The sequence below is a fragment of the Podarcis pityusensis genome (genome assembly GCF_964106645.2).
Source record: "Podarcis pityusensis genome assembly, chromosome: 1".
In the NCBI taxonomy this organism is placed as follows: Eukaryota; Metazoa; Chordata; class Lepidosauria; order Squamata; family Lacertidae; genus Podarcis; species Podarcis pityusensis.
In genome coordinates, this window is record NC_138028.1 from 28,115,596 (window position 1) to 28,129,959 (window position 14,364).

Genomic DNA, 14,364 nt, shown 5'->3' on the forward strand with positions numbered 1-14,364 from the left:
TTGTTCTGCAACAAACAAACAAAATGCAGGCAGGGATTGCTGTCAGGATGATAAAACTAAAGTCAGCATACATGAGCTGCGTAAACACTGGGGGCAAAAAGAAGGCTTAAAACCATAGCTAAGGAGTAATGTTATACTAGATTTTGTTTCTGTCTTCTTGTTTTGGTGAATACCATAAGGACACCAGGCTGCAGTTTTATTCCGTTTTTTTCGCTTATCCGTGTTAATCTGAAAATTACCAAATAACTCACCCACAATTGCCCTTTGCCCCACACTTTCTAGGCACGACACCATGTTTTAAAACTCTGCATCTGAGCACTTTCTCTTTTTTTGCCTACCCATTTCCCCTAGCAAAACCTGCTCTTTAACATTGAATAGGAACAAATAGCAATTTGGGTTTTCTGTGGATTGCCATTTGCTCTGATTCAGTAGTAAAAAGCGGGGTGGGGGTGGGGACGGACTGACACTCAGACACAGTGTTTTAAAGTTCAGACCTGTGCTTTGAAATGTGGCACAAAAGGAAGCCTAGATGCGTCCAAAGAGGCTCTGTATGCACATGGTGCTTAAGGACATCAGAAAAGCCTGTTGGATCAGGTCAATGGCCCATCTAGTCCAGCATCCTGTTCTGACAGTGGCCCACCAGATGCCTGTAGGAAGCCCTCAAGCAGCACTCTGAGCACAAGAGCACTCTCTCCTCCTGTGGTCTCCAGCAACTGGTATTCAGAAGCGTTACTGCCTCTCACTGCTACCATTCTGCTGCACTATTTACTCCCCAAATCACTTCACATCCAATGGAAAGCATTCCTCCATGCCCTGAAATGAATGGGAGAGCCTGTGCATGCAGGAAAGTTTGCACATCACAGTCAGCGGCGTAGCGTGAGTTGTCAGCACCCGGGGCAAGGCAAGTAATTTGCGCCCCCCCAACCCCTAACCTGCCGATCTGAGTCAAGTTGCTGCTGGCGCTGCCGCCCAAACCACGCCGCTTGCCCGGAGGAGGAGGGGGGCAGAGAGGCGAGGAAAATGCAACATGGCCCAGCAGCTGCAGCAGCAGCGGAGGCGGGGTTGTGAGGAGGGGCTGCCTGGCACGTCCTCCGCGGCCCTGACGCGCGGGGCTGAGAGCCGCTGCCTGCCGGACGCCTTCAGCCCGGGCGCGCGCACAGCTCGTCGGTTCCACGAGACATGGGGCTCTGCTACAGCCTGCGCCCGAGGCTCTTCGGCGACTCCGGAGGCAGCGAGCGCGCCCCCCCAGATGTTGCGCCCGGTGCGGCCGGCCCCCCTGGCACCCCCCACGCTACGCCACTGATCACAGTGCATAGGTTTTGGAGCAGGCCAACGGTCTGTACAAACTTATCCTGGGGGGAATTGAAACACAGTCAATTAGTACTTCTATATTTAAGGCTGCAACTCTGATGCACACTTACATGAGACATAAGCTCTACTGAACACTGTGAGACTTACTTCTGAGTAAACATGCGTAGGATTATGCAGTCAATTTCTGTCTGTGTACTGGGAGAGGAAATGAAAAAGTCCCTCCATTTACGTAACACTCAGCCCAACACAAAGGCCTCTCACATTGCATTTTAGCTCTGCTTTGATCTCAGAAATATAACACAGGGCTTAGCTGGGAGCCACCCAGAGGTAACAAGTCCACCTGGATTGCATAGTGTTGCCAGCCACCAGCTACCTGTGATCAAGCAGATGTCTAGCACAGTTGGGATTAAGCCAAAACGGCTAGGTAGGGCCATTTCTCATTTTGGTATTAAAAGAGATGATTTAATGATTTTTGGATGCAGATAAAATGAATTCGGAAACTCAAGGATCATTCTAAAAGCTCGTGGGCAGCTGTCACAAGGATTTTTTCCTCCCTCAGACAATGAAATTTCATAATTGGGTGAATTTTCTGCTTATTTTTTGAAGACAGCAAAGTGGACTAGGACCACAGGACTTCTCTACACTACATTGCATTTTAACCCATTGGTTTTCGCCTCAAGAAATAACTGCTGTCCCTTAAGTCATCCAGGAATAATGGATAAGAGAAGCTGAATGATAAAGGAAGAGGATGCCTTCTATGTTAAATGCAAATTTACTGACAACCAGCGAAGGGGGTCATAGGAAGTGGCTGGGAGCTCCTGAGCTACCTGGGAAAGAGGCTTTGCTGCCCAAACTCCTACAGCGGTAAGAGCAACATCAGATGCGGTCCTAACACCTGCAATTCTATGCACATAAATTCAACAGTGTTCACTATAAAACTTACTGTGAGGTAAGTGTGCATGGGAAGGCAACTAAATTATGTTTCTCCTTTTGGGGTTTTCAGTGTAATATGCAATGGGGAAACTAACCAATCTCCCCCATATCTCTTGAGCTGTTTCACACTTAGAACTCATGGGTCTCAAAGCAGATTTATAGCATTTAAGACAGAAAAAGAGTGAAAGGAGACACTTCACCAGCTTGGGAGTAGTTGAGCAAAGCAAAACACACATTGGCGGTAAAGCCTGGTCTCATGTGATGTTCCTTTCAGTTCTGTGGTTCTATGGCACGACCCCTATGTTTCCAAACGGCATCTTTATGGATGAAGAGGCATTTTTCATTTTGTAGCAGCCTGCTTCATTCACTGATGCCACATCTCAAGGTTCTGTGCCACTGCAATTCATCACCATGGAAGTGGCTGTGATATTGCCTTCACAACAACTCTGCAGGCAATGGATAAGAGGAGCAGATTGATAAAGGGGAAGAAAGGCTTCTGTTTTAAATGCAAATTTCTTGGCAATCAGCAAAAAGGCAGTGGGTAGGAGAGTTTAATGAGGTCCTAAAAGATTAGCAGAGGAATTTGAATCAATGATTCCTAACTGCTATTTAGAATACCAACTCTGGTGCTTTTAGCCCTTTCTAAATGAAATAGATTGCTTATCACCAACTTTTGGGGGCAAGGAGCAGGGTTGCAGCTTGGTGTGGTTGTGGCGGATCAGGGCCTCTTCCCAGCTCTGGGGCGACTGGGGGAAGAGTGTCACTTCCTCCTTCTCCTGTTGCACTGAATGCTTGGGCTTGCCTACAGTTGGAACCATTCAGAAAAGCCAGAGTCATGGCCTGATCTTTATGTGATGGGGCTGCCCAAGGTTGAGTGGGTAACCCCAGCAGAGGACCTTGCTATGGAAGGATTCGGCTGCCCTATTTGGGGCCAGGGAGGATTTTGCTTCCAGATAATTAGGCCCATTTGGGGTTTTTGCCTACCTCGTAGTGACTGTCACAACTTGATGGCAGATAAGGCATTGGGCTGGATCCTTAGTCTAAATGGACTGGGGTGGGTACCCTCCTCCACTCCGAAGGATCAGGGTATCCCCTTAAAGTGACCCAGTGGGGGTGCATCTGTCCTGTCACCCCAGATGGAGTACAGATGGGTCATGGCACCCCCTAAATGGTGATCCTGATGGGGGGATCACTCTGATTTGATGTGCCTCATATGGTGATCCTTAACCTTGATCAACACTGCCAAAATAATCAACCAGCAAATGGACTGGTTGATTCAGGATACACACCCAATGCCTTTACCAAAACCTACTGGCATCGGTAACCAATAAAGTTGTGGCCTGTTTAATTCCCAGCTGGGCTTTCTGTGTTGCTGTGGTTATCGCAAGCTTATCATGCCTTGGCTCCATCATCTGTGACTCTACCACTACAACCTTGTAGTAACTGCTTTGCACTTGTAAACAGAGCACAAAGTCTGGGTTGGGTGGTTTTGAACAGCCATCTTTGTCTCCTTCCCATCTGCTGACTCTGCAACATGTTTGTGGACTGAATATGACTACAATGGGAGGATTAGAAAAAGTTGGGGGGAAGAGTCATGGGGTGGGAGAAGGAAATAGTCAATAGATGTTCTTTTGTACTTGCCCCATGACAATGGCTTGATTTGCATCTTGTTAACCCAAAGTATGGCTTAGTGGGACTCCATGAATGTGCTGGTTCCCAGAAAGGAGTTCACAAATGTTTTGCCCCCTTCTGGGCCTTTTAGCTCAGTACTGGGTGGTAGCTAAGCCTAGGCTGGGCTTAGCATGCCATCCAAACCCAGGAGTGTGGTTGTCGTTGTTGATGATGATAAAAAACAAATTCATAGATCACTTCAAGCATAAAGTCTTTGAAGCAGTTAATGCATCTCCTTTGTAACCATGAACAAATCTTGGCTACAGATCACCACTGAGGCGGAAAGACTTTAACCACTATCCTGGTCTAAGCCAAACCATACCGTGCTGAGCTAGACAGCCTGAGGAAGTGCAATTTCCTCCTCAGCAGCCAACATGTTCACTCGTTCATGTTTGGTTTGGTGACAAGTGCGAATGCAGCAATCAAATGGATATAGTTTGATAATATATTATCAATCAGCAGTGGCTGCTGCAAGAATGTTTATGTTGATATCAGTAGTTAAGCAGGCCAAAACCTTTGGCTTAAAGAGCTTCAATGACATTTGATGGAAGAAAGCAACTCTGCCATTTTCTTAGACTGAACTGTGTATCAACTTATTCTTCATAATGTTATGTTCCTCTAAGTTTATCATGGAACTTCCCAGGTACATGCAAAGCGACAGTGGTTCTCATTACTGCCAGAGCAAGTCCTACCCCTCAAATGCAAGCAGAATATGAGGGGTGGAAGAGAAATGTGAAAGCACTAGCCTTGGGTGGCTTTTATTATTATTATTGTATTAATCTGAAACACTTCAGGGTACTATGAACATAACCATCTGATGCTTGGATTTTAGAATTTTTTTAATAAAAAAATTAGCCTCTTCAAAATAATAAAATCACCCCCTTTTTAAAAGGAAACGAAACAAAAATAAAACAAAAGTAATAAGCTTGTCTACGTGTTTCACTTTTAGGACAGATTCTCATAAAAATCAATTTTGTACACAGAAATTCAATGAAATTCTGTTCTCTATTATAGAAATGCTTAACTCATGGCAAGCTTTGAAATAAAATAAAAATAAATACTTGGAAGAATTCGTTAAAAATAAAATAGACTGCAGTTGCCTGCTGGATATTAATACTGTCATATCTATCCCACCAGAAGAAAAGCCATCAAACCATCAAAATGTATCTAGGGTCGAAGGGAGAAATCGAGTTGGTTTCAAATTGCCACCCTAAGTTTTGACCGTTCAGTGGATACATTTTGAAGCATCGCTGCTGCAGGTAACATGGCACAGCTTAGTATTTTGGAATGACTATGCTTTAGTCCTCAAATTGTTTGGGTAAATAAAGTGGATACACCGCCATGTTAGCCACATTCAAAATCCCATGGGCACATGGAACTTTCACGGCATATTTTCACATCCATCAAGAAGAATTCAATGACAGATATGACAATAGCTGCATGCTGGGTTTTCTTCTTCTTTTTAGTCAGTAGTCCAAACTTTTAACATGCCAGAATAAATGCCTTCTCCCCACCAGGGCCTGTTCAAAAAACCCCACTACAAATATGTAGCACAATGGTTGGTGACCAACTGAGCAGGTACTGGTTCCAGAACGTTTGTTTTCCTTCGAAGATGGCTTCTCCAAATGATGACATATTTGTGTCTTGCTCCTGCCAACTCCATGGGATTGGATGCTTGGCTTTATGCATTTATATCGGATATACAGTTCTACACATATATACATATATCACATATACATATATAGGCGTACATATATATGTATACATTCACACACATATATATATGTAGGCATTGTTAACTGCAAAATGAAATAAGAAAGCAGGCGGAATATAAGACTGACCTGGCTTACCTACACTCTGCTCACATTCAATGAGGTCTTCGTCATCATTAGAACATTCCGCTGAATGGTCTGAGGAAATGAGGTCATCTGTTGTCTGACAAGTGAAACAAGCACAAGGAGACAAAAAGAAAGAACCGGTGATCAGACAAAAAGAATGGCACTCCCAAGTAGACGAATCTGCAAACAGGAATACAACTGAACATAACTACTAAGCATAGGTAAAAAAGGTAAAGGACCCCTGGACGGTTAAGTCCAGTCAGAGGTGACTACAGTGTTGCAGCACTCATCTTGCTTTCAGGCCAAGGGAGCTGGCGTTTGTCCACAGAAAGCTTTCCAGGTCCTGTCGCCAGCATGACTAAACCGCTACTGGCGCAATGGAACACTGTGATGGAAACCAGAGTGCACGAAAACATCGTTTACCTTCCCACCGCAGTGGTACCTATTTATCTACTTGCTCTGGCATGCTTTCGAACTGCTAGGTTGGCAGGAGCTGGGACAGAGCAACGGGAGCTCACCCTGTCGCAGGGAATCGAACTGCCAACCTTCCGATCAGCAAGCCCAAGAGGCTCAGTGGTTTAGATGACAGAGCCACCCACATCCCCCCTACTAAGCATAACCATAAGCAACAGAGAAGGTGCACCATCAACAGCAAGTATTGAGCTATGGAGAATTACTGCCAACTCAACTTGGCTTTGCTACAGATATTTTGTCATGGTACATGCCTGGCTTCATATGCCTTTTAATTGTTGCCATTATTTACCTTAACACACACATGCACATCCTACCAGTTGTTGTTTTTCTTAAATATTATGGTGCCACACAACGTCTCCCATTTAAATTTATAATATTTAATGCTTCTGAAGTGCTTCTGGAGCATTCAATATATTTCAGAAACCATTGTGATAACCCTTTAAGTTTGGTCAGTATTAGTATCCCCATATTACAGAATTTCAGTGACATCAGCAACACTGCTTGGGGAAATGGTAGGGATGGTTGCAGGTTTTTTGTTGACAAATAAAAGTTTGGTCCTGTATACACAACGTTTATGTTCTGTAGAACTGCAATATGTACTATACTATTAGGACATAAATTTCTGTTACTAGGTACATTTAGGTAAAATGCACATATTCTATAGAATACAAATTTGGTTGCAAGTAATATAGATACGATATAATCCTATTATCAAGGCACTGCCAGAATGAGTCTTTTGCGCAGCTAATCCTTCTGGTCTGATAAAAATGTTGACTGTGGGCCAAACTATGTGCATGTTAATCATGTGGTTTGCCTGTGAGTACATGATCTTTTTTTCTAAAATAGCCAGTCTGCCCCAGACCCCAGACCTGGAGATTTGGGGCTGCAGATTGGAACAAACTGCAGGTTGGGGACAGGCGTGATTTGAATAGGAACCATAGCGGAGGGCAAAGGTTCCCTGCTCCCATGTTGGGCAAGGGCTATAGCTCAGTGGTAGAGCATCTGGTTTGCATGCAGAAGGTCCCCGGTTCAATCTTTGGCATCTCCCAATAAGACTGAAATCCTGGAGAGCTGCTGCCAGCCTGTGTTGGCATCACGGAACTAGATGGACTAGATGGACAATAGCCTGACTTTGCATAAGGCAGATTCCCATGTTTCTATAGTTTGGCCATGTGCTGTTAAGCTTCTGTTAATAATAATAATAATAATAATAATAATAATAATAATAATAATAAATTTCTTATATCCCACCCACCTGACTTGGTTGCCCCAGCCTCTCTGGGTGGCTTCCAACAAAATGCAGCATAAAACATCAAAAGCTTCCTGAAACAGGGCTGCCTTTAGATGTCTACAATAAATTGTATAGTTGTTTAACTTTCTGACATCTGCCAGGAGGACATTCCACAGGATGGGTGCAAATACTGCAAAGCCCTTCTGCCTGGTTCTCTGTAATTTCATTTCTCACAGTGAGAGAACCACCAAAAGGCATTCAGCGCTGGACCTCAGTATCCGGGCTAAACGATGCAGGTGGAGAGTTCAGGTATATAGGCCCAAAGTTATGTAGGGCTTTAAAGGTCAACACCAACGTTTTGAATTGTGCTAGGAAACGTACTGGGAGCCAATGCAGATCTTTTAGGACCAGTGTTATGTGGTCCCGGCAGCTGCTCCCCGCCACCAGTCAGGCAGCTGCATTTGGGATTAATGGGTGGCCCCACGTAGAGTGCAGTGCAGCAGTCCAAGTGGGAGATAACCAGAGCATGTACCCCTCTGGCGAGACGGTGGCTAGGGAGGAAGGTTCTTAGCTGGCATACCAGATAGAGTTGTAGACAGCTGCCCTGGCCATGGAGTGTACACTGAACAGGGCAGATGTGCCACCATGTTAAATAGGCCAGGCAGAAAATTGCCTTCCAGATACATCCACGTTAAGCCAAACACTCAGCCCAGCTAAATTCACAAGGATGGATTCCTGTGCAATGTTAACGGAATGGTCAGAGCACAGCAGGTAGGGTCAAAGATCTGGCTCAGAAAAGCTGAAGCCACATCAAGAGCATCTGTGGCCCCAGTGAATTGCAGCACATGTTCCTTACACTTTCCAGATGATAATCCCCCCCCCTTTTTTTTTTTGCGGCTGCTCTAATTAACGAGCAGCATGTACCACAGTGTGTTAAGGAGAAGTGTAATGGCATCTCTCCCCAGCAGCAACTCCTTCATGTAATTGCTGCAATTAGTAGAATTACTAATGGAGACCATTAGGGAGATTCTGTGGAAGCCTCTGGACACAGGCTATATGGCTCTTGCACAAGGCTACCAAATTACCCTGCCCTCAGCAACATGAACTCAGAGCTCGCACATGGAATTCTTTCCTCTTTCCTCTTTCGCTCCTGCAGGCATCAAAGGTGTGTGGTCTCTGTAATAAGAATTCCTGAACTGGAAGAAACCAATACACTGGAAAGAACCAATTTTGAAGTGGCCAGCTTGAGATACCATGCTTGCTCTTTTCAGAACAGTTTTCAGAATCTGTAAATACTGATCATGCAGGAAGAAAGATGAAGGCTAGCTGCAGTGATCTCCATCTTCTGTGTTTTTAATTATGCATACAGAATTATGTCTGTCTATCTATCTATCTATCTATCTATCTATCTATCTATCTATCATCTATCTATCTATATCTCTCTGTCCCCTATAATCATTCTGTGTTCTCACCAGCTAAATTACAACCTACGAGGTAAAGCATATATTGTATTTTATCTAATCACCGGGAAAATCAAGTGGACTCGGAATTATAGAGACATCAAATTGGGAGACTAGAACAGCTGTATAGCTAAAAGAATTTAACAGCCTAAGTGGTAGAATGGCTTGGCACATGAAGAATGTTGGGGCAAGGTTTTAAAACAGTGTTCATGAATGAAGGGTTTTGATAGGGGCAATCTGACCAATGCCTAAATGAGGAACTTATGTATAGGAATGGAATACTCTGTTAGGGAACCAAATTTGCTTAGCTGTCAGGAGGAGCAAAGTGAGAAATATGGTGAAAGGTTGTCATCAAGGGGGAAACAGAGGGTGGATCTACACACAGGGGGAAAAACACTATAAATAAGTCATAAATTAAATCTTTTTAACAAAAGAAAAAAACCCTTATGTAAAACAGCTTAGAAAAGTTTTGTGCTCTACAGTGCCATCTGGTGTTGCGTATTTATAACACATTTAAAATGCTAGTGGTTTTTTTTTATAGCTGAGTCTAGAGGCTCTGGGAAGCCAGTGAGAGACACCCAGAGATGGTAGAGGATAGGGAAAGGGGGATAAAAGGACAAAGGCTAAGATCAGATGGATACAGAAAAATAGGAGAAACTAGGGGAAGGCCATAGCTCAGTGGTAGAACATCTGCTTTGCTTGCCTAAGGTTCCTAGAGCAATCCCTGTTGGGCTGGGAATGTCCTCTGTCTGAAGCTCTAGAGAGCCACAGTGTAGACAATAATGAGCTAGATGGACCAATGTTCTGACTCCATATAAGGCAGCTTCCTATGTGCCTAGAAGAAGAAGGAACTATGTAGGTGTGGGAGACAAGTGAATAGAGAAGTGGACCTGGGGTCAGACCAATACACGAGGTAGCTAATCCAGGCTTGCAAGCTAAAAGATCATTATTCGTAAGAACCAACAACTTCATTTCTTTTTTGTTTTCACTGGTAGGCCTTATATGTCTACATACATAGCAGGTTGAGTATGGTATGACAATGCATCCAATTCTGAAATATTTATATTCAATTTTTCTTTAAATCTCAGCGCTGGAATTACTCAGTCCTGTATTAATGGTTGTAAAACTAAAGGCAGGTATTATAGTAAATGCCAATAAAATATGCCCCTAGACAAAACACTTTTCATTTGTCCTCTAAAAGAGCTTTTGCCACATTTATAATATTATTTTTATTCTCCCTCTGCTTTGCCATTGTGTTTATTGAAATTGACTTGGTATCAAACTAGAGCAGGAGGAAGCTGAAATGTCTGCATCTAACCTTGAGGATTTATGGACATATTTACCTTCAAATTCCCTCAGTTTCACAGAACTGCCTCTAATGAATTATTGTTTCTGTAATCACCACCTTCTAATTATTCACTCGAAGGGTTTCATCAATCTTGCTTTTGGTGAGGGTCCTGCATCTGTGTTCATTACTATACATCATGGGCATGGCAAGGAAATTCTGAATAGCATGGCGAGATGTGGTCAGGACAATTACATACCCTCTTCCCTTTTCTGACAGCCCAAAGTTGGAATTTATGCTCCATATCCATATCCTTTGACCCTCTGTTCCACATAAAATGGCTGTCTCTGAAATCTTCCACAGAGAACAGTCCCTTTTTGACTACCCCACTCACTCGCTGTGCCATGATTTGATGGGCATTAAGCACAAGATAAAATAAACCCTGCCACAGAACAGCTTTATGAAATTATAAATAACACATCCAGTGAATGATGGAGTTCTCATTTTTAGTGTGAATGGAAAAGAGAAAGGCCTATAAATATTGCCCTCCCTCAGTCAGAGAAACTGTGCCACAATATGTTCCTGATGGCTGCCTCACATTCTTTAAAAAAATGGGGCTTACATTCTCTTAGAAAAGGTTCTCTAAACCCCTCATTCCTGCCCTGACTTGCCTTTGAATTTGGATTTTTACCATGCTTTGGAATGAAAATAGCATAGGTTCCACACCTCCAAGTGTCCCGGTTTGAGTGGGTCATCCCAGATTGGCAGAAGCCGCCCCATTTTGGCTCCTTCACTCCGGCCACACCAGAGTGTGGGACCCAAAGGCGGGCGCAGAACCTACCTTGCCCCTTCGCGTCGCTACTCTTCCTCCTCCTCCCATCACAGCAATTCCAGAAGCTGTTTTCCAGAAATATGTCTGCTGAGGCGGAGGAGGCAGAGGTGGAAGCTGAAGGTAGAAGGTGTGGAGAACAGGCGGATGGGGTAAGCGAAGGAGTGCAGAGGTGGGGCGAGCAGGGAGCGCTACAATCAGGTAGGTAGGTGGGTGAAGGAAGGATTGCCAAAATCAGGCAGGCGGGAGGAGGAGGGCTGTCTCCCTTTCCCCTTCCAGAATATTGGGACATAGTTGGTTGCAGTTCTACTAAGTCTAGTCCTACTAAGCATTCACATGTTACATTTAACGTTACTTAGAAACTGGGTCCAAATATTTCCTTGGTTGTGCCATGCCACCTGAGCATTCCATTCCATCATGCATATCCTATAAACACCATGCGTATCTGGATACGGATCTTAATGTTCATTTCTCTGAAACTGAAGTAGGTAATTGAGACAGGACATCTTAAATGTATCTCTCTAGGCAATGTTTGATGAAAATGTGGGGATGAGAAAGCAAACGCACACCGCCACACCCCCAACCTTAGGAATTCTGTATTGTGCTGTTAGTTGTAGAAGTACAAGGGCCAGTAGGTGGCAATGTGCAGAGAGGTTGGAGGTTGCAAGTAGGAAATTACCTGTTCCAACATGGTGTCCTGGCTCTCTCCTAATCCTACACATCCCTCATATCGACTTTGTTTTCCTTTTCCTTCCCCCGTAAGTTTTACCTGAACAAGAAACTCCAAAACTCCCCTTTAGAACACGGCACTTGGTGGAAATTCTGCTCCCCTCCACTACCAAACTACATTGCTGATTTTAGTTTTGACTTCATTGCAGCTTCTTCCTGCCTTTCTTTCTGTGCTGCAGCCCATGCATCATTTTAAAAGCAAGTAACATCAATGAGCTTATGCTCCTCATCCATCTGACAGCAAGTCTATTCAGAATGTGATGAAATGCTTTGTTATACAAAGGCTGGCTCCCCCTTTATGTCACTTTTTTAAAAAAAACCCATTGAAAAATGGCAACAAATAAGTGATGCCACTGATATGTTAGCAGGCTAATGTGATTTTTGGCTACATTAATGGAAAGAGTTTCCAAGCTATGCTGTGTAATAGTTTATTCTGCACTAGTCAGGCTTCATCTGAAGTAGTGCATTTAGTTCTGGTCACCAAACTTAGCAAAGGATAAAGACAAACTCCAAGGAGGGTACAGTGGTACCTCGGGTTACAGACACTTCAGGTTACAGGTGCTTCAGGTTACAGACTCTGCTAACCCAGAAACAGTGCTTCAGGTTAAGAACTTTGCTTCAGGTTGAGAACAGAAATTGTGCTCCGGCGACGCAGCAGCAGCAGGAGACCCCATTAGCTAAAGTGGTGCTTCAGGTTAAGAACAGTTTCAGGTTAAGTACGGACCTCTGGAACGAATTAAGTACTTAACCCGAGGTACCACTGTAGTGAAGATCACAGTGGTATGGCAAACAAGTCTATGACGAAAATTTGAAAGAATTGTCTAGCCTAGAGAAAAGGGGATGTGAAATGCCCTTCAAATACCTGAGTCAACACCCAGACTTAAGTTATAGGAGGGTAGATTTTGGCTGAACTTCTTAACCAAAAGAGCAATTTGTCAATGGAACTAGGTACCAGAAACAGTAATTCTGGGCTTTCATAAGAACCCAATAAGAGCCTAATAAGAGGTCAGTGGCCCATCTATTTTTTTTTTTTTTTAAATAATCTTTATTAAAGTTTCAAAAGGTTACAAAAAACAAAACAAAAACACACACAAAAATAACACAAAACACAACATAAAAAATTCCACCTTTTAAGTCTCATTTTCAATAACTTCTTTTCATGACTTCCCCACGCCTCCCCTTATTGTATTCCAACTCCGATTGTTTATTCAAGCAAGTTTTTATCCTTAATGTCCTAATCATAATTTATTAATTTACTTAACCATAAATTATTAATGTGATTCTTTATAATAATTTTAAACCTTAATTCATTATTATCCATTAATTTAGATTATTTAACAATTTTTAGAATATATACCTTAATCATACATAAAAAGAGATAAAAAAAAAGAGATATAAAAACAAATTATAAAATACCTTCCCTAAGATTGTCCCTAATTCCCATCCACAGATTCCCCATTCTTATAATAATAAAGAGCATATAGTTTTACACTGCAAAATAAAAATCAGGCCCCCTTTGGACTTCTAAACCCCACCCTTCTCTTCCCGGTTTCAATCCCAAACCAAAGTCCAATTAGTCCATCTTTTTAGCCTGGTGACCTTACGTCCGAGGCTCTCGAATCTCTCTCAGTCCCTTTCCGCCGGCTTCTTCGAAAATCTTTCATATTGAACACCCCAGGTCGGGGAAGTACCTTCTCCATGTTAACCATATTTCTTCCAGCAAGGCCTACTTGTTTAGAGGTGGAGCTCCAACTCTGTTTCTTAAGTCTATATGTCCCAAATAATCCAGTTTTCATCTTAGTCGAATTGGAATTCTTCTTGGCAGGTCTCCGGCTCTCTTTTATCTTCTGTAACTTTTCAGCCACCCCTTCTTTCTGCTCCTCCTGTTCAGCTGATGTCTTAATCTTTGGTTTCTTTTCTTGTCCAGCTGCCTGTGTTTTGAGCATCAAGTCCCTTTCCAACTCAGTAGGTATATTTTCTGTTGACTTCGGTTTCGTAGGACTTGTAGACAAAACATGGCCTTGCTCGATCCTCTCTTGCAGCTTTCCCATGAGAAAAATAAGCTCTTGCAAGTCAGCTCGTATTTCCCGACCTAGTTCCATTCTTGTAATATCCAAGAATCCCCTCTAGAGGGATTCTAGTTACTTAGTATTCTTTTCCCTTCCGATCCAAAAGTCAGGTTTATTTGTATCAGTCTTTCTTTACTTTCAATATTTTGTAGCAGTATAGCCGGTTAGAATTTAAGCTTTGATTTTTCCGGCTTTGACAGCTAATTTGACAGCTGTCAAAAGTTTTCTATAAATCCTCTGCAGGCTCTTTTCACGGGTTACTCCCGGGCTTGAGAAAGGTGGTACTTAGTCCAAATAATTAAACTTTTGTCCTCCGGCACATTAGCTTAGTCCTTTAAATCTGTGGAATTTATATCTTTTATCAAATTACCCCAATTCTTCACGCAACCTTAGTTGACAGCTCCTTGCTTCAAACTGTTTACAATAAGGGGGGGGCGGACTTCCCTTTTTTTCACCTCCCCCGCTCGTGCCAAATTCATAATCAAATTATTTGTAATCCAATTTCCCAATTACTCACGGGTTGTTGTTCTTGAT

At 43.1% G+C, this 14,364-nt stretch overlaps 1 protein-coding gene across 26 annotated transcripts in view; it reads right to left on the minus strand.

Annotated features, from left to right (window-relative positions):
* Nucleotides 1-14,364, minus strand: part of NRXN3 (neurexin 3) — a 1,227,884-nt gene that overhangs the window by 42,797 nt on the left and 1,170,723 nt on the right. For 19 of the 26 annotated variants that reach the window (XM_080973871.1, XM_080973877.1, XM_080973889.1 and 16 more), the window contains one exon: nucleotides 5,757-5,850. In XM_080973871.1, the coding sequence (XP_080829997.1) occupies nucleotides 5,757-5,850 (94 nt within the window). The remainder of the gene's footprint in view (nucleotides 1-5,756; nucleotides 5,851-14,364) is intronic. The other 7 variants (XM_080973879.1, XM_080973878.1, XM_080973875.1 and 4 more) reach the window with 1 other exon arrangement.